We start from the raw sequence: 26486 nt of genomic DNA, 5'->3' as shown, positions 1-26486 counted from the left end.
CGTCCCCTCCCTCCTCTGCCAGCGCTGGGCGGGGGCTGGGCCAGGCAGGTCAAGGATCCTAGGGAAATCCCCGTCCAGTCCCCTTTGTCACGAGAGAGTGTCGCACCTGAGTGGCAAGGGGCGCCACTGGAGAAGGCACTGGGAGTGCCCTAAGTGCCTGGCAGGCTGCCCGGGTGGGAGAATATTCTCATTCTACCTGCAGACCTCATTCTACCTGAACCAACTGTAAACAGCATTGTATATTTTTGAGACAGAGTCTCACTCTGTTGCCAGGCTAGAGTGAGTGCCGTGGCATCAGCCTAGCTCACAGCAACCTCAGACTCCTGGGCTCAAGCGATCCTCCTACCTCAGCCTCCCGAGTAGCCGGGACTATAGTCAAGTGTCACCACCATGCCTAGCTAATTTTTATATTTTTTATAGAGATGGGGTCTCACTATGTTGCCCAGGCTGGTCCTGAACTCCTAGCCTCAAGCAATCCTCTTACCTCAGCCTCCCAAAGTGCTGGGATTACACGGCAGTGCAATGTTGAATAAGAGTAGTAATTATGGACAGTCTTGCCATGTCCCCAATCATAGGGAGAAAACATCTAGATGTTAGCTGAAGGTGTCTAGTTTAGTTTAGTTTTGCAATATATCCATGTAACAAAATAAAGGTTTGTGGCTATGCGTTAGCAAGTGGAGGTACTTTCCTTCCATTCCTAGCTTGCTAAGAGAGTTCCTCATGGATGAGTGTTGAATTTTGTCAACTGCTCCTTCCCCATCAGTTGTTAGGATGGTGTCATTGTTCTCCTTTAGCCTGTGTATTAGTTTTCTACGGATGCTGTAATAAGTTGTCACAAACTCAGAGGCTTAAAACAACATCAATGTATTATCTTACCGTCCTGCAGGTTAGAAGTCCTACAAGGATCTCAGGGGGACAAAATCAAGGTGTCGGCAGTGCTGTGTCCCTTTCTGGAGGCTCTAAGGGGAAAACCACCTCCTCTGAGCCAGGATCCTCTTTCTTCATCTACGAAGCCAATGGCAGTGGGTTTTTCAGTCACAAGTTCTCAGCTCACATCACCCTTTCTCCTTTATTCACTCCTCCCTCCTTTTTACTTTTATGGACCTGTGTGATTGCATAGGGCCCACCGGGATAATCTCCCTATTTAAATGTCAACTGACTAGCAACTTTCATCCCATCTGCGGCCTTAAGTCCCTTTGCCATGTACCCTAACATATTCTCAGATTCTGAGGATTAGGACGTGGACATCTTTAGGGGAACAATATTCTGCCTGTCAAACACGGAGGACGACGTGGATTGATGTTTGAATGCAGAACCAGCTCTTGTCCCTGGAATAGACCTCACTTGTCATGGTGTATAATTAATTTTATATATTGCTGAATTCTAGTTCCTAATATTTTGGAAAGGATTTTTTTTTTTTTTTGCATGTATGTATTCATGAGGGATGTGGTCTGCAGTTATCTTGCTTGGTAATGATTCCCATGTATCCAGCTCTTACCTCCCCCCACCCCGCGCGCCCATCCAGGCCCCCGTCCCAGGCTGGGGCCAGCCCAAGCCACCCGCGTGTGACCCCAGTGCATGCCGCCCTCCGGGTTTGGGAAGTCCCCATCCCCGGGCTTTCAGCCCTGCCGGGAGTTGGGGGACTCCCTGGGGACGAAGGTCCCAGGACAGGCAGGGGACAAAGGCCAGGGCGGCGCGGCGCACACGCTCCACCCGTCGGGCTCCGCCCCCTGCTGGCCCCGCTCTGCGCTGCGCGGGGGGCGGGACTAGACCAACGGGACGGTTTCTAAGTCGAGAGCTGATTTGCTGTCTGTGGACCAGACCCTGCAACTGATTGGATACATGAGACCCGACGCCTCCTCCTGATTGGTCATATGGAAACGGCTGCCCATTGGCTGACTCCGGGCGGAGCTGAATCAGCCGTTTACTATTGATTGGATGAGGCGGGAATATAGCAGCTGCTGCCGATTGGTTGAAGGTAAATAAACGGTCCTGCTATAATTGGCTGGCGGTCTCCGCTCTGGTCCAATCGCAGAATCAGCCGCCCGCCGCCGGGCAGAGTGGACGTTAACCCTTTAGAGACTGAGGCCGGCTTGGGCACTTCGGACCAGCCTTCGTGTGCGCGGGGCTGTTCCCCATTGCACCCTGCAGCGTGCCCCGGACCTCGGTCTCTACCCCGGTCCCAACGGCCTAGGCCTCTGAGCCCCTCAAGAGCGGTGGCCGCGGACCTCGGGCCTCAGTTTCCCCGCCCCCAGGCTTCAACCTAACAGGTGGTGGCCCCAGGTGCAGCCACTGGCCCCTCGAAAGCGAGGCCTCGGTTTCCTCGCTCGTACCAATGAGCTGCCAGTCACCACCCTCCTCCCATGGAGAGCGGCCTCGGGACTCAGTTTCCCCGCTCATTCCAGCAGGCTGAGCCCCTGGCGTCCCCCAGCCCCAGTCTTCAACCTAACAGGTGGTGGCCGCAGGTGCAGCCCCTGGTCCCTGGAAAGTGAGCCTCGGTTGTACCAGTGAGCTCCTGGTCACCACACCCGTCCCGCGGAGGGCGGCCCCGGGCCTCAGTTTCCCGGACGGTCCTGAGGGCTGAGTTCCCAGCGTCCCTCCCCGCGTGGGGCAGCCCGAGGTCTCAGTGTCGCCGCTCGCCCCAGAGGGCGGCGCTGCCCACCGGCCCACCAATGGCCGGGCGCCCTCCCGCGCTCGGGGCGGGGCCGCGTTGTGCGCCGCGCAGAAACGCCGGCGGCGCGCGGGGCGCGGGCGGCGCGGCCATGGCTGGTGAGGCGTCCGGCGGGGCGGGGCGCGGCGCGGGGCGCGGGGCGCGGGGCGCGGGGCGCGGGGCGGATGGCGGGGCCCGGGGGCCGCGCTGCAGCCTGTCGCCGCCCGCAGCTCCGGAGCCGCTGTCCCCGGCGGGCGGCGCGGGCGAGGAGGCGCCGGAGGAGGACGAGGACGAGGCGGAGGCCGAGGACCCCGAGCGGCCGGCGGGCGCGGGCGGCGGGCGCAGCGGCGGCGGCGGCGGCGGGGCCGCGGGGGCGGCGGGCTGCGGCGGGCCTGGGAGCGCGCTCACCCGGCGCGCGGTCACGCTGCGGGTGCTCCTCAAGGACGCGCTGCTGGAGCCGGGCGCCGGGGTGCTGTCCATCTACTACCTGGTGAGCGCCCCGTCCTGCCCCCCACCCGGCTCAGGCTAAGAAGGGTAAACTGAGACCCAGCGCTCCCTTGCTGCAAGAGGAGCTCCGGGGTGGGGAGGGGAAACTGAGGTACGGAGCATCCAGAGCGGGGACGACCCCTTCTGGGCCGGAGGACGTAGTTCACCTGACGCCCCCATTCCACAAAGGGGAAACTGAGGCCCAGAGTGGTGCTGTCACCTGCACAGGGTCAGCGGCCTTCCTGGCTGTGTGACCTCGCTGAACCTCCCCTTGTGGAAAATGGAGTATTTTCCTCCCACGGGAGGATTAAATGCATAAAGCACTCTGCGGGGTGCCTGCTACTCGGTATGTTTGCTGTCACTGCCATTACCGTCCTTATTGTTCAATTTGTGACCCGAGCAGTTTGTGAGTCGTGCATCTGCTGAGTGTTGGACACAGGGCTGTAATCTGGGCAGACCCTGTCCCCACCCTTAGGGGACTCACAGTCTAGCGGGGTAAGGGGAGTGCAGACAGGTGCCAGGTAGCTTCAGAGCAGGCTGGGCAGGTGTGCGAGAAGCTGGCCTGGGATGGGCTTTTCTGGAAGGGATGGTGTGGTGGCATGTGGGTGCCAAGCCTCAGGGAGCATCGGGTCTGGAGGGACTTCCAGGAAGAGAGGTCTTGGTGGGTGCCAGGTCCGGGGTCCAGCCAGCCCACCACTGCCGCAGGGCAAGAAGTTCATGGGCGACCTACAGCCAGATGGGAGGATCGTGTGGCAGGAAACCGGCCAGGTCTTCAACTCACCCAGCGCCTGGGCCACCCACTGCAAGAAGCTCGTGAATCCCGCCAAGAAGTCGGGCTGCGGCTGGGCCTCTGTCAAGTACAAGGGCCAGAAACTGGACAAGTACAAGGCTGTCTGGCTGCGGCGGCACCAGCTCCACATGCCCACGGCTGCTGCTGATGAGGTACGTCCTCCAGCCTCCTGCAGGAAGCTGTCACAACCCACTGTTGGATAAAGGGGTTTCCCAGCTGGACACAGCTCTTCCAGGGCTGGGCCACGGAGAGGGGACATTGGAGCTGGGGCTTTGAGGGATGAGTAGGAGTTTGTCAGAGGAAGATGAAGGGAAGTGGTTTCTAGAGGGATGGAATAGGAAAACTCAGTTTTTGTGCTTAAGGTGTTTGACTGATTAGATGAGGTCCACCCTTATCATCAAGAGTAATCTACTTACTGAAAGTCAACTTACTGTAGATGTGACTCATGTTTACCACTTGCTTCATGGCAATGCCTAGATTAGCATTTGATTAACTGGATACTATGGCCTAAACACGTACAACTCTTCATTGAGCAAGTATTCAGTAAGTGCTGACTGTGTGCAAGGCCCTGTTTTAGGCACCGGCTATAAAGCAGAGAGAAAAAAGTGAAAAATCTCTGTCCTTGTGGAAAAAAGACAAAAACATAATAAATATGTTTTGTAGTATATCAGAAGACATGAACTGGGAAGGGAGTGGGAGTTGAGGGTGGTGGCCAGGGAAGGGAAGACCTCACTGAGAAGGTGACATCAGAGCAGAGGACTGAAGGAGGGGAGGGAGAGAGCTATGAGGATATTTGGAAAACGGCCCGTGCAAAGGCCCTGGGGCAGGACGGCGCCTGGCCTGTACAGTGAGGAGGTTCGTGTGGCTGGGGAGGAGGGGAGAGAGGGGACGGGGCAGGTTGTGCAGGGCCTGGTGGGTAGCAGGGAGGACTTGGGCTTCCCCCCACTGGGGAGGTGGGAGCCACAGAGGGCTGTGGGTGGAGGAGGGACTGGCCCTGACCCAGGTGCTCACAGGTGCTCTAATGGCTGCTGCGGGGAGGACAGGGCTCGGGAGCAGGGACCAGGGTGGGTGGGGGAGGGTACTGGTCCAGGTGTGGCACTGAGCGGGGAAGAAACGGGCCCAGGTTCCAGGCATCTTTGAATGTGGATCTGTCAGGATTTGCTGATGGGTTACATGTTGGAGTGAAGAGATTGGGGGGTCTTGAGCAAGATGGAGGCGCCTGGAGCCAGAGTGGGGGGACATGGGAAGAGCAGATTTGGGGTGTGGTGGGGCCCAGCGTGGCCCTGTTGTGTGACCCCCGTTTGGAGACATCAAGGGCAGCTGGGCCCCAAGTCTGGAACCGGATGAGGCCCTGGGCTGGGGACAGTTCCGGGCATCCCTGGGGTTTGGAGCCCCAGGAATGGACACGGCTGCCCAGGAGGGGTGTGGACGGAGGAAGGAGGCGGCCAAGGACGCTGGACCAGCGACAGAGATCGGGAGGCCGAGGGGCCTCCCAGAGAGCTAGGCGGGAAGCCAGCCGGGCCAGGGCCGTGTCCCCAGGAGGAGGGAGGATCAGCCTGATCGGACGCTGCTGAGAGGGTGAGGACAGGGACTGAGATGTGACCCGGAGAGGTCACCCCCCTGCAAGGGCAGTTGAGGACAAAGCGGGAGGGGAGGTTATTAAAAGAAGTTAAATTAATCCCTGTAAAGTGCTCGCTTGCTCAAGGAATGGAGCATGCATTGTATTATTTCATCCTTGAGGCCACCCCTGCGGGAATGGAGGTCACTGGTCGGTCCATAGATGAGAATAGAGCTCAGAGAGCTTAGGGCGCTTGCCTGAGGTCACACAGCTTCTAAGAGGCAGAGGCGGGATTCGAACCTGATGACTGGCCACAGGAGGGCGCTCAGGGAGCAGCGCAGAGCCAGGACCCTCTGCTCTCGCCCTCCCTCTAGTGGCCACCTGGGGCAATGGCACCTAAGGCTTAGGCCCCAGGTCCGCGGTGGGGCTCCGTCAGAAGGGTGGGGGCACCCAGCTGGGGTCCCGTGGCTGTCCCTCACCCCTGCCCCTCCAGAGCCCGGCCAGCGAAGGGGAGGAGGAGGAGCTGCTGATGGAGGAGGATGAAGAGGAGGTTCTGGCGGGGGTCTCGGCGGAGGACAAGAGCCGGAGGCCACCTGGGAAGGGCCCGTTGGAACCTGCCCACCCAGGTGACAGGCGTGGGGATGGGGAGGCAGGGGGGACGGGGAGGGGGCTGGGGAGAGGTGGGGCCTTTATCTGGCCTGGCTGCCTTGCCAGCCCCGCCGCCTAACTCCGCAAGCCCCGGCGCAGGGTTTCTCGGTGGCACTGCTGTTTTTTAGGTGCCACCTGATTTCTTGCTTCTCCACGGGATTTCTCGTCCCGTTGCTGGATTCCTAAAGCATGCACGCCCTGGCCCCGCTGCCTGACTCTGTTGGCCCTCGACGTGGTTTCCTGAGTGCCCATCTAATCTTGTTTCCAACCTCATCGGTCCCAGTTGTTCGCTGGCCACCTGATTTCGAAGGCTGCCTGTGCTCTGCCTTCTGGTTTGGGCGCGGAGGGACTGACGCTGCCCTTTTCCCTGTCCCATGCCCACCGCAGAGGCCGTGCCCTCGGGGAAGCGGGTGGAAAACAAACTCCGCGTGCCGGTCCGCTACTGCATGCTGGGCAGTCGCGACTCCGCCAGGTCAGATGCGCCCCCGCCCCAGCACACTGGGTTGGGGGAGCCAGGTTGACGGGGTTCCTGAGGCTGCGGGACCCTCCTGGCTCCTACAGGAACCCCCACACCCTGGTGGAAGTAACGTCCTTCGCGGCCATCAACAAGTTCCAGCCGTTCAACGTGGCGGTCTCCAGCAACGTGCTGTTCCTGCTGGTGCGTGGCCAGGCCCCGCCCGGGCCGGGGGCGCGGGGGTGCCGGGGAAGGGAGTGGGGAGGTCCCCAGGATGCCAGCTCCATGAGAGGGAGGACTTGTCTGCGTCACGGTAGAGGCGCAGCCTGAGCCCTCTCCCGACGTCCCTCCTCTCCCCAGGACTTCCACAGTCACCTGACGCGGAGTGAGGTCGTGGGTTACCTGGGGGGCCGCTGGGACATCAACAGCCAGAGTGGGTATCTGGGCCGGGTGGGCAGGGGGGCGTTTGGGGCCAGGGCCCATGGCCGCTTCTCCCCGCAGTGCTCACTGTGCTGCGAGCCTTCCCCTGTCGCAGCCGGCTCGGGGACGCGGACACCGCGGCCGCCATTGAGGAGGAGGTGAGGGGCTGCCTGGGAGGTGGCTTTCTGGGGAGGGCTGGGGAGGGACACAGCCATCCTGGCTGCCGGCACGGTGCCAGCGCCCAGCAGGTGTGGGGGTGAGTGCGAGTGCCTGTCCCCATGCCTGGGACCCCAGGGTTAAGCGTTAAGGGCTCTGCGTTTGGGTCGCCCAGCCCCAGAGCTCTGTCTGCGCCAGTCCTGCCTCTCAGCACCTCCGATTCCTCCTCGGTAAAATTGGAGGCTTAAACGAAGCTCAGCGCCACGCCTGGCACCTAGCGAAGGCGCGACACGTGCCAGCCGCCATTCTCACTTGTGGTTTTGCAGTGGTGCGTGGCTCGAGCCTGGCACTGCGCTCAGCAACGCCGTCACAGCATCCCTGGGGGACGGGCAAGTGGGTGTCGATTCGCGCATCCGCCTGTCCACCTCTCCATCCTTTGCCTCCACGTGCTCAGGACACCCAGGAATGTCCCCTCCTGCTCACACTCGTGACAGTCCGGCTATTTGCTGAGCCCCTAGTGTGTGCCAGCCTCGCCCACGAGCCGGGATGCGGCAGTGTGGGCGTGACGTCCCTGCCCTTGCTCAGTGGCAGGGCGCGGCTTCATGGCCGCATCCCGCCGTATGCGGGTGGCTCTCCACCTGGCACCGTACCGGGTGACAGCGGGGCAGGGTCTGTCCTGGTCACTGCTGTGCACTAGTGTCCCCAGGCCAGGCATGCAGCGGGTGCCCCCTAAGGCTTGGCTGTGTGAGTCCATCGGGGCTGCGCAGGCCCCCAGCGCCCCCCAGCCGCGCCTCTGTCCCCAGATCTACCAGAGCCTGCTCCTGCGCGGCCTGTCCCTGGTCGGCTGGTACCACAGCCACCCGCACGGCCCGGCGCTGCCCTCGCTGCAGGACATCGACGCGCAGATGGACTACCAGCTGCGGCTGCAGGGCTCCAGCAACGGCTTCCAGCCCTGCCTCGCGCTGCTGTGCTGTGAGGCCCGCGTGGGGCTGCGGCAGGCGGGCGGGGAAGGGGGGTGCTGAGTCAGCGGAGCCCCCAGGCCCAGCCCCCTCTCCCTCTCCCCTGCCAGCCCCTTACTACTCCGGCAACCCGGGCCCCGAGTCCAAGATCGCGCCCTTCTGGGTGATGCCTCCTCCCGAGGTAGGCGGGGTGCCCGGGGCCCTCGAGGTGTGGCGGTGGTGGAGGGGGCTCTGGGCAGGTGTGCCGAGGCAGGGGACCCAGGCTCTGGGACCTGTCCAGGCGGGCTGGGTGCAGGGCCTCTGCGCATACCTGCCAGGTACCAGGACGGCTCCCTCCCGTGTCCCCCCTGGGTTAGGGTTAGGGCTAGGTCAGCTTTGGGAAGAAATCTTGGGGCCTCTGCGGGGAGGCCGCCCCTGCCCCCCTAGTTGCACCGAGGGGTTCTAAGGCCCCACGTGGCCCTGAACCAGATCCAGACGGAGTCGGGCCCGGACTGTGGGTTCTCCGATTCCCAGCCAGGGCGATCCCCCCAGCCCGTCCCCTCCTGCCATGGGCTGGGGGCCTGGGGGCCTCTGACCAGCCCGTGTCCCTGCCAGCAAAGGCCGAGTGACTACGGCATCCCCATGGACGTGGAGATGGCCTACGTCCAGGACAGCTTCCTGACTAACGACATCCTCCACGAGATGGTGAGCTCACCCCGGGCGGGGCGCGCTGCAGATGCCCAGCTGGGCCTGTCGGCTCCTCTTCCCTGGCTCTCAGGATACAGTCCCTGACCCTGTCCCCGTCGTCATGCCTCCGCACTTGCCACGGATGCTGAGGGGAGGAGTTCCAGGGGACTATCGGTGCCTGGATGGGCATATTCCTAATACCTGTGTATTCAACGTGCTCTTAAGAAAGCTGAACTAGCTCACTGAACCTGTGGCTCACGGGTGTTGCTCAGGACGAGGCTAGACCAGGGGCCCTGTCCGGCCTGGGCAGAGAACTGTGTCCAGGGAGTGTGGGTCTAGGTGGGCTGTGCTGCTGCCTCCCCCTCCAGGGAGCCCTCCTGGACTTAGACAAGGCAGCCCTCCTGCTGCGCTTGCTCATGTTCTCCTGTCATTTACTTGTTGGTGACTTTGGTCACATGTCCCCCGTCTGCCCTGTCCTGCAGATGCTGCTGGTGGAGTTCTACAAGGGCGCCCCTGACCTGGTGAGGTTCCAGGAGCCCTGGGACCAGGAGCACACCTACCTCGACAAGCTCAAGGTGAGGCTCTTGTCCCAAGGGGCCACGCCTAGGGCACCCTGAGAGACAGTGTCCCGGCAGGGCGGGACCGAACAGAGCCAGAGCAGCGGTCCCGTGAACTGCTGCCCCTGCAGCTGACCGGCCCGCGGTTGGGCACGTTTACGTAAGGGCTTGGCTGCCTTCTGACTGTGTCTTTTAAATTTCCTGCGTGACAGTCATCCTCAGAAAACACTACTCCACCGGGCATAGAACCCTTTCCTGTGCTGGCTCTCTTTGTTCACACTGGCTGGGCTGGGGACCGCTGAGTCCCAAGGCCCCAGCGCGCCCGTGGGAGACTGAGACCCAGGCAGGGAGGTGGCATCTGGAATGTGCAGATAAGCCCCACGCCCTCCACTCAGAGCACCCGGCCTTCCGCCAGGAGCCAGCCAGTCCCGAAACGCCCCTCTCGGTGAGCAGGCCACGCCAGGACCACTGCCCGGGCCCGGGCCTGCTGCCCAGAGGCACCTGCTCTCATTTCAGATCTCCTTGGCCAGCAGGACGCCCAAGGACCAGGGTCTGTGCCACGTGCTGGAGCAGGTGTACGGCGCCCTCAAGCAGGGCAGCTGAGGGCCCCGGCGGCTCCGGGTAGCCGTTCTGGGTTCGCTGTCTCACCAAGTGACTTAGTGGAGGCTCCGGTAATAAAGGAACGAAAGCAGCAACCCGCTGGTGAGCTCGTCTCCCTGGGTAGGGTGACAGTCGCCCCTGCTTCCTCGATTCTGTGGCAGGGCTCCTGCCCCACAGGTACAGGGGCCACCTGCTGCCCCCACTGGGTGTGGCCTTGGGCCTGACCTGTAGCCCGGGGACAGCAGACAGGGCGGGCTCCCCCAGCTTGGTGCCACCTCTCAGGGCCAAACCGTTCACACTGGTGACCAGGTTTCCTGTACGGGCCTCGAGGTGGGATGCCACCAGGCTGACCCCAGGTGGCTGGCACGAGGGTGTCCCGGGAGAGGCCCACCCTGCACCAAGATGAGGCCAGGGCTGTAGAAAGAGACATTTAATACTTCTTTTCTTAAAAAATCAGGAGTACATTTGGATCGCCTCAGACCATGGCCAAGGCTATACTGGTCATCTCAGCTGAGGCATCTGCGTCCCCCGAAGTAATGGTGAGGAGGGGACACGGGGGGGAATGTGAACACGGCCAGCCCAGAGGCCCCCGACCCTAGTTTAGCCAGTTCTCGGGTTAGGCCGCAGGGGAGCGGGTGCCAGGGCTGGGCAGGGTCTCGGGGACCCAGGGCTGTGCCTTGGTGGAGAGGAGATGGCCGGGACGCTTCCCGCAGGGCGCAGGCTCAGGAAGGGGCCCAGGAACGTTCTCTCAGCAGGGCCTTTGTGCTTGAGTCTAAGGTTGGGGTCCCTGTGGTCCTGTGTAAGAGGTGTTGGGGGCGTGTGGGTGCAGCTGGTGGTGACATCTCGTGCCAGGGGGTGAGACACACCTCCCTGCGCCTGGCTGCGGCAGCTGAAAAGCTGGAAAGGTACTCGGCCTTGTGGGGGCGGGTGGGGCACCGAGGCTCCTGGGAGAGGTCGTGTCCTCGGGCAGGGCAGCCCCTGGGGTCCCCGGCTGCAAGCTGACAGCTGGCTGGGGGAGTGGCGAGGCCCTCACCCTGGGGGCTCGGTGGCATGTGTGCAAGGCTGGGGGCGCCCCAGCGTGGGGGCCGAGGCCCATCGCCAGCAACGGGCTGGGGGCCGGGCCCCAGGGCCGGCAGGACGGAGGCGTGGGGAGGGTCTGCCCCAGGAACGTTAGTGTTTCTAAGAGCACCTTAGTGTGAGCAGGAAGGACAGCCGCCCACTGGGGAGGGGAGCCGCCGCCCCACACGGGGCAAGCGCTAGTGTAAACAGGGGCCCGCCCCGGGTGCCGGGCCCTGCTCAGGGAGTACCGAGGGGCCCGGAGCCCCCGCAGGGGCACATGGAACGCAGGCGGCCGGGGCGGGGATGCTGGCAGGTCACTGAGGCAGGGGCACCAGCACCTCCACGTAGCTGAGGGGGAAGAAGCCCGACTGGCCGTCCAGCATGCCCTCGTACCAGTTCTCGTCAATCTGGTTGGTCAGCGTGATGACGTCGCCCTCGCGGAAGCCCAGCTCCCCGTCATTCTCTGGCTCGAAGTCGTACAGCGCCTTGCAGCTCGGCTGGTCCAGGGGTGCTGGGGGAGGGGCGAGGGGCCTTGTGAGTGGGCACTGCAGGGTGCCAAAGACACCCGAAGCCACTAGGACAGAGAATGGGCAGATGCCCTTATGACCACTGAGCCTAGATGGCGCTCACAGCAGCGGGGGGTGTTGCCGCTCTGTGTGGGCCTGCCTGTGCCACCCCCTACCACTGGGACAGACAGCCTGTCACACTGAGGGGAGGAGGAAGGCCTTAACAGACTAGAAGGCAGCACTGCAGACTGTGGGTGGCCGTGGGGCAGGGTCCCGGGGACACTCACGCATACTCCTGCTGGGGGTCCGGATGGGCTTGTCGGAAGATCGGAAAGATGAAGAAGCTGCTTGTGGACAAATGCAGAGGCCGGATGAGCACGTGCTGGGCTGATGCCCCCCGCACCCTGGCCTGACCCGGCTCTCTGAGACTCACTCCCGCCGCCAGCCCCCTGGTGTTCCTGCCTCCAGGAAAGGCCCCATCACCTGTGATCTTGGGGGCTGTGGCGCAGGGGAAGCCCCCGTTGGACTGCTCCGGCTCTCCGAGGTCGAAGGGCTCCCGGGGCTTGGGCTTGTATTCTCGCTTGGGGCGTGAGGAAGTGTCACGCATCCTGTGAAGGGAGAGAGCCGAGCTCGGGCCTGAGCACTCCAGTGCCACTGCCAAGGGACGTACCCCGACCTGCGTCTACGCTGCTGCCCGAGGACTCAGCCCAGCCCCGTGGGAAAGGCCTGTCGGGGGGGAACCCAGCTGGATCTGGCATGGTCCCCTCGCCTTGGGCATTCCTGCTGACAGCCTCCACCTGCCAACGGATGGCACAAACCCCGGTGCCCTCTCGGTGGCCCAGAGGGCAGGTGCTCAACGTGCCAGGCCCGGGGCACGGGCTGACTGTGCTCAGAGGGCTGAGGAGCGCGGCCGGGATGGGAACGTGGTCAGGAGCCGCCAGGGGTCAGCGTTTGGGGCAGAGCCGCCAAAACCCTCCCCCCTCCAGGTTGATGTTGGCCCAGAGCTCTGATCTCTTGGTCCTCAGGCCACTCCAGCAGCCTGGGGCAGGAACCAGGGCTGGCCTTGGAGGGGCGCACGGCGGCCCCAGGACCCACAGCAGGAGGGAGGACCGCAGCTCCCCCTGGACCCTGCGGCGAGGGCCGGGGCGGGGCTCACCTGCGCTTGAGCTTGTCGGCCAGCTCGTCGAGGATCTGCACGGCCTGGCGGTGGTAGTCCAGCTGGGCGTCCACCAGGGCCGAGAGCTGGCTCACCTGCTCGATCTGCGGGACAGCCGGGCTGAGGGGCTGCAGCTGCGCTCTCCTCCCACACCCTCCCCGACCCTCGTGCTGAAGCCCGAGTAGGGCAGCGGGCTCGCAAGGAGACGCCCAGGCACCCCCACCCGCCCCGGCAGGACGCAGGGGCCCCACGACGCACATCGGTCTCCAGCAGGTTGTGCATGCTGGTCTCCGCCACCTCCTTGGACTCCTCGAACTTCTCCAGGGCCTGGCGCAGCTCCTCGTCGGGGATCCTGCCCTGCCGCTTCTTCTTGTAGTCGAAGTCCAGGCGGCGGCCCTCCAGCTTCTTCAGGTGGTGCTGGGGGGCGGGGACGAGGGTCACGCCAGCGGCTGCTGGGAGGCCTGTCCCCGCACCACTAGGAGACCCACCCCGCCTGTGCGGGACGGAGGGCTCTCGGGGTGGCTGGGCCGGCGCCGGGCAGGGGTACCTGGATCTCCTTCAGGTCCTTCTCGCACAAGTTCTGCAGGGGGTCGATGAAGTTCTGCTTGACCTCTATGTCCAGCGAGTCCTTCACCTCCGCCAGGCGCTTCATGGACTCCCCGGCATCCAGCAGGGCGTCGCCTAGACGAGGGATGGGGGAAGCTGTCACGGGGACCTTCGGGAGCGAGGTCCTTCCCACCGTCCAAACAACCCTGCCCCCCAGGCATTCAGAGCAAAACAAAGGACCCCAAATCTGAACAGAGGCGGGTGTCACGCAAGCTGTCCTCTCCCCGTGTTCCGACAAGGGACCGGTTCGCTCTGAATTGCCTGAAGGTGGGGAGACGGGATCCCCTGCTCCTGCGTGCACGAGGTGCCTTCTCAGGAGCCTCAGCTGCCCTTGGCCGGGGGAAACCAGCCACTCACGCTGGAAGATTCTGGAGCTGCAGGAGGGGGCACTACCCACCACCCTGCTCCTCTGGTCCCCACACCCCCCACCCCACCTCCCCGACATGGACTGATCTGTCGCCGCAGCCGCTGCCTCCCCGCACACAGGAGGGCTGTGTGGATCACTGTGCGTCCCTGGCACACGCCAGGACAGTGCCACAGACCTGGACCTGCATGGTGTCACTGCCCCTGCCCTGTCCTGCGGGGTGGCGCGTGGCCTGCAGGGAGCAGTGGGGGGAGGGTCCAGCCCCACTCACCGAAGTTGGACTCGCCGCCCAGCTCCTTGCCGTGGCGGATCATGCACTCGCCCAGGAGGCCCTCGGGCTGCGGGTAGCCGGGGCTCTTCACCTGGCCCCGGATCTTGGACACGGTGTTGAGCATGGTCAGCTTGGCCCTCGAAGCTGGGACGGGACAGGCAGGGTGGGCATGGCGGCCACTCAAGGGGCAGCAAGGCCTGCACTCTGCTGGCACTGCCAGCATTTCTAAAGTGCACCCTTGGCCCAGGGACCCTGACCTAGGCCAGCCTGCAGCAAGCATGTCCCCAGGAGGCTCCCCTCAGCCTCGAAGGAGAACCGACAGTGGGCAGGGGGGTGACCAGTTCCTACATGAGTGACCCCTCCCCCTGGGCCTCCTCATCCTGTAACTAGGCTGTGACAGGAGGTGCCCCTCCCTCATGTGGGGACAAACAACTGGTCTATCAATGCACAAGTGACAGGTCTGGGCGCGCCTGCAGAGGCCCTCATCCCTCCGGGGGGCTGAGGAGCTGTGTTCCCTCCCTGGCCCATTTGGGTCTGTCCCCGGCAAGGGCTACAAGTGGACACCACTGGGTTTGCGGCCTGCCCCCATTACAGCCCAGAAGACCCAGGCCGCGTTCCCTGTACTGGGGATGGGCTGGGGAGTCAGCTGGGGGCAGGACGCCCTTCTATGCTGCAGGAGTGATCTAAAGTGAGTGAAGCCATCATAGAGGGAGCTGACCTGCCAGCTGAAGCGGAAAGGGTATGACCCCACAGACAGCCTCTGGACCCCTGGATCCAGCCATGCCTGAAGCCTGCCTACCCATGGGTATTCCAGTTCGGCCAGCCCACACACTCCCACTTCATGCTCTGGTAGCTGCAACGTTCCTGACTGACAAAGGCTGGAGGAGTCGGGCAGAACCCTGGCGGCTGGCTGGCTGGCACTCCTACCTGGGTTGGGCTGCAGGTACTCGATGGTTCTAGTCAGCACTTCTGTCACCGCCTTGCTGGTGACATCCACTTTCTGTGAAGAGAGGCAGCATGTGTGGTTTCACAGCCCCTAGGCCACCGTGTACACAGGCCCCTCACCTGCCCGCCCTGCACGGAGCAGTGGCCTCCCCTTACCTTCTCCATCTCTTTGAAGTCATCGTCCAGCTTGGTCCCCTCAGCTCCTCCGACCTTCTCGCTGACCAGCTAGAGGACAGGAGAGAGACCGTGTGAGCCCCCAAGGAGAAGGTGGCCTCAAGATGCCATCCAGCCACGTCCACTGCCAGTGGAGGCAGCCGAGAGGTCAGGACACCCAGTGTGGCCTCCTGGGGAGTCTGGACACTGCAGTGCGGCTAGACAAGCAAGTGCGGCCCAGCAAGATGCCACAGCCTCTGCGTGGGGCCAGCTGCAGGCAGGGACAGCTTCCGCCTCTATGCGTCTCAGCCGCTGCTCAGGAGCCCGTGGTGGCCCCACCACTGTTGCTGTGGAGTCCACAGGCCCAGCATTGGAAACAGGTAGCTTGGAGGACACCAATTTGGGAAGTGCCACACAAACGTCCCCGTGGAGAGGAAGCTGGAGTTTTGCTCCCATCCTCCTCAACTGCTCTGGGTCGACTTTCTTAGAAAAAAAGAAAATCCTGACAGTCTGGTTCAGTGAGGCGGCAGCAGCTGAGGGTGAGGAGCAGGGGGCAGGTGGCAGAGTGGGGAGGCCTGCAGTCCCCTGGGCCTGGGTGTATCTGCAAGAGGGGACAGCCTGTCCCTACCCCACAGGGACGCTGTGAGCTTGACAAGGCAGCCGGCAGGTGCTGGCACATCTGAGTCCTGCTGTGACAATGACAACAAGCACCTGCAGCGGCGTCTCCCCTTGGTGCCGGGAAGGTAGAAGCCAGCCCTGAATTGCCAGACCACGCCCTCAGAGCCAGCATGGGGACACGGAGACTCCAGTAGCTGCAACAGGCGGGAACGTGGCGAGGCACACACTTGCAGAGCCCCTCTGCCCGGGAGGTGAGACCTGGCCCAGCTCAGCAAGGAGGCAGCTTGGGACAAAGCATGTCCCCAGGTCTGACCCCAAAGCCAGCCACTGGCCCTCCTAGATGCACTCAGGAAGATTCTGAGAGGACGAGATGGAAACACCCACTTGGAGGCAGGATGAACCCTCAGGCCCCACCCACAAGGACACCTGTGCCTGGAGACAGAGGACAGGGCTTTTCCAGAATGGCCTTGCTCAGGGCCTCGGGCAGGGGGACACTCACAGGGTAGGATGTGACAGGTCTGGCACTAGGCCTGGCTATGGGGACCAGGTCACCAGCAAGCACAGGGTGGCGGCCTTTCTAGTGACACCTGCTCGGAAACACAGTCACAAAGCACCTGGGAGTATCCACTTTGAAAATCAAGGCTGTGATGTTTTATAAACGTAACGTGGAACCCAGCAGCTGCTGGGGAAGGGCTGCTTTGGTTTGCAGGGGCGGAGGCAGCGAGAGCAGGACCAGAACTCGGCTCCCAACGCCCCCTGCTCTGCTTGCCGGGCCTGCAAGCGGGCATTGCTGGCGTTGCCTAACTGCATCCAGGGTGGGGCACCTTCTGCTGGAAGCTGTCCCTACCCCTGCCGGGCTGTGCATAACAGCATCACCATGGCAGTGCCGAGATGCCCGCCCCAGGTGGCGGTGCCGACTCGCACACCAGCGCCGCCTCTGCTCAGCTCTAGGCGTGTTGACAGGCTCACCCAAGCCCCTCGACGCAGGGAACCGGGTGTGGAACCCCAGCCTCTCCAGCAAGCAATCCCAGGGTCCAGCATTTCCCTAAGGCGCATTCTCCGGAGATACCCAAGAGGCGGACAAGTCCTCTGTGCAGAAGAGGCTACCATGTTCAGCCCAGCAGGGTTTCTCATTGCAGGACTTGTCAGAGCCTTTCTGGGTGGTGGGTGGGTATGGCACAGGGGAGAAGAGGGGCGGCTGAACACCCTTCCCAGTGGATGTGCTCTCTGAGCAAACAGTATTTGTGCAGAGCAGAGCAGCTGCCAGTCCCTACTGACATGGAGGGTCAGTAGGGAGAGGGTGAGCTGCCTGAAGTCACACACTCTGTCAGAGGCTGGGACTCACCCAGGTCTTCTAACTTGTGGTGGTTTCCACAGTTCACTTGGCCCTGTCCTCTACGGGCCGCCTGTCCTCCTGCTGGCTGGTGGCCAGGCTGGAGAGCGAGGTGTCGTGCTGGGGGTGCCTGCACCCCTGGGCCTGGCCGGTGCCTGCCAGGCCGCACCCTCCCTGCTTGTCCTGGTGGTGCTGAGCCCTCTGAGATGTGGCCAAGGGGTGCTGTGAGGATCCCTGTGGTGCCTCACTGCATGGGGGCAAAGGGCGTGACCGGCAGGGCAGTCAAGAGGCCAGGACACAGGTGGGGACAGTGAGGACCTCATAGGGCACCACAGTAGCCTGGGAGAAGGTGCCAAAGAGCAGGAAGGGGGACTGGAGAAGCTTGAGCTGGGGGCTCAGCCCACACCACCAGGCAAGTCCTCACGGTCGCAGCCAGGGAGCCCGAGAATGCCCTGCACAAGGCCACTGCCCCGGGCCACGGCTGGGTCTCATCTCCCCACATCCTGCCCAGAGTCATACCTGTGCCCTCTGGAATGCCCCGCCCCCCCGCAGGGCTCAGCTCTGGGTGGCCCTCTCCTTAGGGCTGTCCCTGCTGCCCGTTGGGACCCTACACAGCTTCAGGGTGCTAAGTGGCTGCTGCCTGCAGGAGAGGCCAGACCACCTCCCATCCATGTGGTATCACACTCAAACTGCCATCACCAGGCCTCAGTCGTCCCCTCTATCGATGGGGATGGTGACAGTGTGCACCTTACAGGGCTCTGTGTGCCCGTGCTCAGGGCTACACCAGGCACACGGGGAGCATGAGCCCTGCGCTCCCATGCCTCTGACCGCCATCCCTCTCCTGTGCACGCCTGTGGGTCAATGACTCTCAACTTGGCCACATCTTGGAAACTTCCTAAACGTCCCCTAGTCCACACCCACCCAGAGAGCTGGACCCTGGGCCCGGGAGGGGTTTGGGCGCAGGTGAGAGGCAGGAAGGAAGCAGGGACAGGCCCTCTGGTTTCTGCTGAAGCTGTACAAGGGAAGACCCCACCCCCCTAGGTGTTTGGGGTGTTCCACCGTGTTTCATGGGACAGTTTCACTTCTTTCGACTGTGGCAAGAGGACGTGCCTGCCGTGGAGGGAAATGAGTTGCCTGATATGAGACCAGACTCTTCTGGGAAATGGGAGGAGAACTGAAGGCAGCGGGGCGCAAAACCACACCTTCCGGGCCGCAGGCACCCTGGCCCCACAACCTGCTCAGCACAAGGCTGGGCCCTGCCAGGGTACTGAAGACCCTCCTCTTCTGGATCCCATAGCCCCTGGCTCTGGCATTGGCCAGCCTGCCTCCCCATGTGAGAACCCAGCATCCGGCCTTCCAGAGCATGCCCACGACTTCCTGAGCCCATCTCCTACCCCCACACCCCATCATTAGGGCTACACCCTAACTAGCCACCTGCCCTCAGGCCAGGTACCAGGCACACGAGACCACTAAGTCCCTCTCTCCAATGCTCACAGGCATGAATGGGCACAAATGGACGAAGGGATGACGAGGCCAAGGGGAGAACACGGGCAAAAGCAGCTGCCCTGTGCCTGCCACCCACAGCCCTGGCTGCAAGGAGGGAGAGACCAGCGCCCGAGCACAGGGCTCCCCACCCACCAGGACCTGAGCCGCCGTGGCCTCTGCACTCAGAACTGGCTGAGAGGCTCAGACCCATGGTCCAGTGGGGAGGGGACCCAGAGCAGTCTACAGGAGAGCTGGGGTCACAAGGAGCACTTCTGGGCTTGATGGAAGGGGTGTGTCTAGTGGCTGGTGCTGTCTGTGGACAGGGGAGGGGAGGACTGAGGGCCTGGCAGTGCCTTCTCCAGCAGGTGGCTGTGGTCCCAGCAGTCCCGTCCTGCTGAGGGAGACGCTGCACACTTCTTAGTCCCGATGACAGCAGCAGACTCGGCAGTGGGAACGACCTTCCACAAGCATGTCTGCCACAAATCCACCAAGCTGAATGGTGGTCCCACCCTGGGGGGCCCCCAAGCCCACACTTCCTCCCACAGCTGATCACATGGCCACGCTGCAGCCAGGGAGCCTAGCAGGGCTCAAGGAAGAGGGTCCATCCCCCACCGCCCAGGCCTGGGTGACTGCCACAGCTCCCAGGGTGGCAAAGCAGGTGGGGGCTGCCACCACCCTCCCGAAGGGCCCCACCTGCACTGGGTCAGGGCAGCAACTGCAGAGTTTCAGTCACCAGCTGTGGGCCCTGTGGGGGCTGCCACCATGCAACCCAGGCCAGTGCCTCTTCCCACCCCGCAAGCACGGGCCGAGCCCCAAGAAAGAACGTTCTCCAGGAATCAGGGCTGGCCCACGCCCTGCAGAGAACCAGGGCTGGGCTGTCACTGCAGAAGAGGCCCCCGCTCAGCTGGGCCTAACAGTGGCCTCTGCCTGCGGGACGCTCCCCAGCCCTTGGAGAAACCAGCCCTGGGCTGTCAGCTCTCAGCGCTGGGGCTGCAGACAGGGGGCTGCCCACTGTCCACGCTCACGCACCCGCCTGCGTGCACGCCTTGTGCCTGGCACCGACTCTGTCACCTGTGAAGTGAGTGAGCTGGACACTGACGGCTTCACCCCAGCACCCCTGACTCCTGTCCCCAAGGCCGGCCTGTGAGTGTCAGTGATAAAGACCAGAGGAGAAGGGGATGTCCCTCAGAGCTCCTCTCTATTCCTGGCATGCAGGAGAGAATGAACGTAAGTGGAAAACACACAAAACCGACTGTGGAGACGCTGCCTGCCAGGCAGCTGGCCCGGGAACCCTAGGTTTACTGGGGCGCGAGCTCTGGTGGCCACTTGGCGGCAGCGGGAGGAAAACCTCAAATCCTGCCTTGTAATGTAATCACCAGGCAGGGAAACCTGATCAAGAGTTTTGAAGGAGAAGCTGGCACAGAGGAGGGGCGGGGAGGGAGACCGCAGGGCTGCCCCGGCCTCACGGGCCAGGACGGGCGCTCCACCTTTGCCTATGGCGGGGTCAGCCCCAGGGTCCTCATTGGCTGTCGCACTTGGTGTGAGGCAGACTGTCGCTTGTGATAACCGCCTTACAGGTTCACAGCAGAGGTCGCCTGTCCCCTCAGCCAGGGTACGGGTCTCGGGTGCCTTCCCCTCCTGCCCTCGGCCTGGCTAACTCTCCCGCGTCTGTGGTCCTGACCCTCCGCCAGGGCAGACACTGAGGGGCCTCCTAGCCCCAGGCACTGGGAGAGACAGCTCGTGAGCACTGGCTGGTTAACCACGGTGGGTGGCAAGGAAAAGGTGGGGAGGGGACAGCAGGAGTGAGCAGAGCAGGGAAGGACAACCAGGGACCACAGGAAAAGGTGCGCCATGCACATGTCTCAGAGGAGCATGGCTGCCTTGGGAGGCTCCTGCTATCCTGGTGTCTGTCCTTGCTGGAAACCTCCAGTGGCCCCTGTGTCACCAGGATGGGCCAGAGCCGAGGCCCTCATGTGTGGCTTGACTGTGAAACTCTTGCCTAGGGGCCGGCGCTGGTTCCTGGCAGCTCCGAGGTTCCCATGTGGGAGCAGAAGCCACGGAGGCGTGGACTGGGCCACCCAGGCGGGGGGTCCTGGGCCCTGGAGCCCGAGAAGTGTCCCCAGGCGAAGAGGAAGCCAGACTGGAGTGGGGAGAAGCCACAGAGACGCCACTTGCTTGTGTGCCAAATGGACCTTCCCGCCCCAACAGCGCGCAATCAGAGGGCAGAAGCCAGCTCCTCAACCCGAAGACAGAGGCTCTGCCCGCCGGGGATGCACCCTGTGCACCACGGGTCTTTGGTACTCGCACTGGAGCTGACAGGCAGAATGAGCCGCCCCGCCTCTGTGGCCACTCAGAGAAACGTTCTGACCAGCCAGGGTTCCCTTCGGCACCCAGGGGTTCCGAGAAGCCTGGTTTGCGGGTGTCCTTGGTGCCCCCAGCCACATGGGGCACGGATCTCCTCCCTGCCTGCCCATCTCAGCTGAAGGGTTTTTAAAAAGCAGCCTTTGGGAATGGAGTGGTGGAATGATGAACCAGGACAAACTCTGGAATCATTTTCCCAAGGAAACCCCAAACCAGCCACCGCCACCACGGCCAGACTGGGCCCCAGGGGACAGCCACAGAGCCGAGTCCGAGGTGTGTCAAGCGTCTCTCTGGGAGCCGAGCTCTGGCAGCAGCAGGGTGGGCTGTGGAAGCCCGAGGCATCCTGTTAGCCCAGGGGGCAGTCTGTGGGCCTGGGGCTAGCGGCCGAGACACCGGCTCTGGATCGGAACTAGAACAGGCCCTGCCCCTGGCCAAGCTCTGGAGGCTCCCACGGTCCCCAGACCACAGGGCAGGCCACAGGCGTGTTGGTGGCTGTTTAGGGAAGGGGAGTGGGCGCCAGGGAGGGCAGCCTGGTGTTGGGGGCTGTGGTCACGCCTGGCCGTCCACAGTCTACGCCTCCTGCTAAACCCCCTCAAGGAGGTTTTCTGCCTCCGCACCGCTGGGCCTTCATGCTGGGTCACAGGCTGCCTCGGGTCTCTCCCTTCCTGGTTGGCCCCTGGCTCTGAGAAGGACTCTGGGCTGGCACAGGGAGATGAACGGTTTGCTGTCCGAGAGGCCGCGGGCTGGCTGCAGCTGGAGTCATGGCTGCCCGGCCCGTGTCGCAGAAGCAAGGGGAAAAAAACCTCGAATGAGAGAAATCCTCCCGAAATCGCTCCTGTCTCACTGAGAGTCTGAGGCAGGCACTGCAGTGGAACCAGAAGCAAGGAGGGGACAGACACTGGAGAGAAGTCGCTGGAGATGGAGTGGTGTGGGCATCAGGAGGAAATCGCCCCGTGGCTGTCACAGCAGAATGACCAGCTGGGAGGGGCAGCTCTGCATGTCACCATCCCCGAGACAGAAAGGGGTACAGTGAGGCCTGGTCCCTTATCAGGCCCAGTCTGAGGGCCAGGGGCTTCAACAATGAAGTCACCAGCCCCACGGTGAGGGCCCAGCCCACACTGTCCCTAGGTGAGGCCTGGACGCTGCACTGCTGGCTTTGAACACCAAGGAACACGAGCCTGTGTCTGCAGAAGGCCCTGTACCCGTCTGAACCAGGCCTGCTCACCTGGCTCAGACGCTCACCATTTCTCCCCAGGGCCCTGGGGCAATCTCCTCTCTGGTCTCTGGTCCCTGGCCCCCTTTGTCATTCATTCAATCATCTCTTTTTTTTTCAGAAACAAGGTCTTGGCCGGGTGCGGTGGCTCACGCCTGTAATCCTAGCACCTTGGGAGGCCGAGGCAGGCAGATTGCTAGAGGTCAGGAGTTCGAAACCAGCCTGAGCAAGAGCGAGACCCGTCTCTACTATAAATAGAAAGAAATTAATTGGCCAACTAATATATATAGAAAAAACTAGCCAGGCACAGTGGCGCATGCCTGTAGTCCCAGCTCCTCGGGAGGCCGAGGCAGAAGGATTGCTTGAGCCCAGGAGTGTGAGGTTGCTGTGAGCTAGGCTGACGCCACAGCACTCACTGTAGCCTGGGCAACAAAGTGAGACTCTGTCTAAAAAATAAAAAAACGATGGCCGGGCGCGGTGGCTCACGTCTGTAATCCTAGCACTCTGGGAGGCCAAGGCTGCGGATTGCTCGAAGTCAGGAGTTCGAAACCAGCCTGAGCAAGAGCGAGACCCCGTCTCTACTATAAATAAAAAGAAATTAACTGGCCAACTAATATATATAGAAAAAAAAATTAGCCAGGCATGGTGGTGCATGCCTGTAGTCCCAGCTCCTCGAGAGGCTGAGGCAGAAGGATTGCTTGAGCCCAGGAGTTTGAGGTTGCTGTAAGCTAGGCTGACGCCATAGCACTCACTCTAGCCTGGACAACAAAGCAAGACTCTGTCTCAAAAAAAAAAAAAAAAAAAAAAAAGAAACAAGGTCTTGCTGTCACCCCAGGCTGGAGTACAGTGGTGTCACCACAGCTCACTGCAACCTCCAACTCCTGGGCTCAAGAGATCCTCCAGCCTCAGCCTCCTAAGTAGCTGGGACCACAGGCACCATCACACCCACCTTTTTTTCTTTCTTTAAGAGATGGGGGTCTATGTTGCCCAGGCTGGTCTTGAACTCCTGGCCTCAAGTTATACTCCTGCTTCAGCCTTCCAAAGTGCTGGGGATTACAGGCGTGAGCCATCATGCCAGGTCTCCCTCCCTCACTTATGTCAAGCCTCTTGTCCGCACACAGCCTCCCCTGCCTGGTCTTTGGAGGCCTTAGCTGAACAGTGTCACTTCTGTTAGGATCTGTCAAGCTTTTTGGAACCTCACGCTCCAACTCTGGTCCCATCTATGTCCAAGCTGAGGGCAGCCCTCCAGGACACAGGGCCGACCTGCCTCACCCTCTGCCGTGGTGGTCCTCGCTGGCACTCTCACTGCCCCTTGCCGAGGAGACACCCACCAGCGTCACGCTCCCGGACAGGGTCAGGGCAGGCTGCTGGCCACGCCCCAGCCCTCCCTTGCCGCCCAGACAGTGAGCGGTGCGGCAGGACTGGAGGCCAAGCTATGCAGTCTGTGAGCGAGAGGCCTCGGAAGGAGGTGGGGGGACTCAGTGGTTGCTGGGGCTCTTTCCTGTTGGTCCAGCCCCAGCCCCGGCCCCAGAGGTGACTCAGCAATCCGTGACAAGCTCTCACACCCTGCCTGGCCGGGCTCCACGTGGAGGGGAGAGGCCACTGGGTGAGGTGCACCCTGGCCACACTCTGGTGGTGCACTTCTCCATCTTGGCTCCTCTGGGGACTCGGGAGTGTCCCGTTTCCTCGTCTAGGAAGGGCCTGGGTTTGACTCTCACGATCTCCACCAAACTCCCCCCCATCTCCCCACGGGAAGCACAGGTGCTGCACGAAGCCTGCTTCCTTCCCCACTCACGGCTAGCCGTGCCCAGGCTGCTCCGCAGACTCTGGGGGCGGGGGGGCCTGCGGGTTCCCTCTGCTGTAGGAAGCCGCCTTCCGGCTGAAGCCCGCCCGGAGCCTACTGCCTCGCTGGCCCTGCAGCACCCGCCCGACCTGCTGTGGCTCCAGGCAGGTGTCTCTACTTGACAAATGAGACAGTTAAGGCCCTAAGAGGTGACGCGCCTCTCCCGAAGCCACGCAGTGTGTCCTGTGTGAGATGAAGCCAGACGGTCCCTCTGACAGTGGCTCTATCCAGAACGCAGTTGGGACAGGCTCGGGCCCAGGAGAGGAACGTGGGAGCTGGAAGCTCTGCCTGCCCGCCCAGGGACTCTACGCCATGCGCGATACATGCTTGCACCCCTGGCCTCACAGAGGAATTTTACCCAAAGGCTGAGAGGCCAGTGATTGCTCCAGGTCCCTCTTCTAGGAACAAATCACATCAGCAACTCTAGAGCTAAACGTCTAGGCAGAAGCTGGTCTCACGCATTTAACTTTCTCATCGCAGGAGGGCTGCGTGTCATACGTTTCAGATGAAAACTTAGAAAAACCCAACCCACAAGCAAATGAGGTACTAAGTCCCGAGGCCCTGCCTGGCAGGGGCGCGCCAGCCCAGGCCAGACCTCGGGCCGTGTTCTCGGCGGGGAGCTGCCCAATGGCTTGCATTTGGGTGGCAGGGTGTCATTGTGGCGCACATGCACAGGAAGGATAAGGTGTTTTTAAAAACGGATCTTTTATCAATAGCAGAGTTGGCGCAGAGACAGCCCTGTAGGAAGAAAATGGAAATGGGGCTTGGAAATCCCGTGAGGCAGCGGGGCCTCCGGAAAGCACCTCTGCACCAGACACCGTGACCACAGTGAGAGGCTGCAGGCGACAGGCACCCGTCTCAACCAGGGTAATGAGTTCCTCCACAACCACACAGCGAAGGTGACTGATCTGAACGCCCAGAGCCCCTCCTGAAACACAGATGCCACCCCCCCCAGACCTCTTCCATGTCTAAAGGCCTAATGAGAAGCCGCCTCCCCCAGGAAGCCCTCCCCATCCCCTTGCCTCTGTACCCAGGGGTACGAGTGACCTGGCCGCGGCTGCCTTTCCCTTCCTGTTACTGACACCTCCTCTCCGCAGCCCCCATCTCCTTTGGACCTCACCTTGGCAGCACCACAGGCTCCCCGGCCTGTGTTCTGTGTTCCCCGAAGGCCGGACCTCATGCCCACCTCAGAGCTCCTTCTGCCTGACTGCTGCTCCCGGGACCCTCTACGCTGGGTCCCATCCGTCGGGGCTGAGATTGTCCTCCTGGTCAGTCTGTCCCCTGCTCCCACTGCACCCAAACTCAGAACAGCAGCTCACACACAAGATGCTACGTCGGTATCAGTGCCCTGCAGTGAAGTAACAACAGGGACCTCATGGGGTCCTCACGGTATCCCACCCTGGGGTGGCTGAGTTCTCAGAGGGCAGTACCTCAGGAAGCAGACATGGGAGCTGGAGGGTCGCGTCCCCCAACCTTCCTTCTTGTGGCTCACGGGGAGGCCACGTGGGGTGACACTCTGGCTGGAGGCCATCAGTCCAATTCCCAGCCGGGTGCCCAAGACCTGCCCAGGGCCGGCTCCCCACCACAGAGGTGGGGGTTCGGGAAAACTGCACACAGTGAATCTGAGCTAGCCAGGCAGGCCTGACCCTCATCCTGGGGGCCTGGCTCCCACAGCTAGACGGTTTGTCACCGATAGGAATCCCTGGGGAAAGTGACAGGTCTGGGATCTGGGAAGACAGGAAGAGGTGAGGAAGACTCTGAAGGCCAAACAGAAACAACCAAACCCTGCCTGGCTGCGGGGGGATGGGGGACAGGATGGAGCTGGGTGGGCAGAGCTTGGCCCCAGAGCTTCTCCACAAAACCACTGAGAGGCAGAATCTATGAGCAGGTGCCGAGGAACGTGCCTTCACCTGGCTCCAGTCCTCATCTGTCACACCAGAGCAAGGACACCAGGCTCAGGTGACAGGTGATTCATGCCCACTGTGGCCCACGGTCACCGAGACCGGTTTCCCAAGGTATGGCCACCCAAAGTGCCCGGGCCGGTAGTCATCCTGGGCTGGCACAGGGCACAGTGGGGAGAGGTGAGAGGTGAAGGGCTCGGTGGCCCATCTGCTGCAGGTTTGTTGATTATGCCACGAGCAGGGCTGTGTTAGGTGCTGGTGTCTGTCACCCTGCAACGGCTGCTCCTGCCTGGTACCTGGGCATCTGTCCCCGGCTCATAGCTGTCACCCACTAAACACCCAGGGCACCCGCTCTGTCACTGGTGAAGTCAGTGGTGAAAACCCAGAGCTGGAAATCCCAGAATCACCAACCGCGCCCTCGGCACAGAGGAGGGCACAGCAGGGAGGGGAGGAGTTGGGCGCTGCCAGGGCCAGCGGTCACCTGGGAGGAGGGCTCGGGTCTCTACAGTGACGGGGCTGGCGGGCCTCTCTCTCTGAGCATTTGTGCGCGGACCCTGCACGCAGCACTCACTGACGCTGCTACCTGTGCCGGGCAGGGGTGAGCGAGGGCTGCTTCCGAGGGGACCTTTCTCTGCCTGCAAAGTGGCTCGCTGTGGTTGGAGTGACGCCACTCAGGACAGGCTTGGGTCTCCGACCCACCCCAAGTGCCCCGTCCTCATACACCAGCC

General features: G+C 62.4%; 2 protein-coding genes across 3 annotated transcripts in view; one reads left to right on the top strand and one right to left on the bottom strand.

The window, feature by feature from the left end:
• Nucleotides 1–2743: 2743 nt before the first annotated feature.
• On the top strand, nt 2744–10039 carry MPND (MPN domain containing). Its single transcript, XM_075998283.1, has 13 exons — nt 2744–2769; nt 2881–3140; nt 3842–4078; nt 5978–6110; nt 6520–6604; nt 6694–6790; nt 6947–7019; nt 7088–7164; nt 7966–8134; nt 8232–8302; nt 8716–8805; nt 9270–9362; nt 9861–10039. The coding sequence occupies exons 1-13, from the start codon at nt 2763–2765 to the stop codon at nt 9945–9947; spliced, it is 1479 nt and encodes a 492-aa protein (XP_075854398.1). The 5' UTR covers nt 2744–2762; the 3' UTR covers nt 9948–10039.
• A 320-nt stretch (nt 10040–10359) lies between these two features.
• SH3GL1 (SH3 domain containing GRB2 like 1, endophilin A2) overlaps nt 10360–26486 on the bottom strand; it is a 30799-nt gene continuing 14672 nt past the window's right edge. The window contains exons 2-11 of one of the 2 annotated variants that reach the window (XM_012769266.3): nt 15008–15076; nt 14834–14906; nt 13907–14050; nt 13213–13346; nt 12924–13082; nt 12666–12769; nt 11993–12117; nt 11797–11853; nt 11397–11514; nt 10360–10739 (exon numbers count right to left, since the gene is read on the bottom strand). In XM_012769266.3, the coding sequence (XP_012624720.1) occupies nt 10667–10739; nt 11397–11514; nt 11797–11853; nt 11993–12117; nt 12666–12769; nt 12924–13082; nt 13213–13346; nt 13907–14050; nt 14834–14906; nt 15008–15076 (1056 nt within the window). In that variant the 3' untranslated portion in view covers nt 10360–10666. Of the gene's footprint in view, nt 11515–11796; nt 11854–11992; nt 12118–12665; nt 12770–12923; nt 13083–13212; nt 13347–13906; nt 14051–14833; nt 14907–15007; nt 15077–26486 lie in introns of both variants that reach the window. The other variant, XM_012769265.3, reaches the window with a different exon arrangement.

This window comes from Microcebus murinus, chromosome 27, assembly GCF_040939455.1.
Source record: "Microcebus murinus isolate Inina chromosome 27, M.murinus_Inina_mat1.0, whole genome shotgun sequence".
Taxonomy (NCBI): domain Eukaryota; kingdom Metazoa; phylum Chordata; class Mammalia; order Primates; family Cheirogaleidae; genus Microcebus; species Microcebus murinus.
This window is presented reverse-complemented; position numbering and strand designations above follow the sequence as displayed.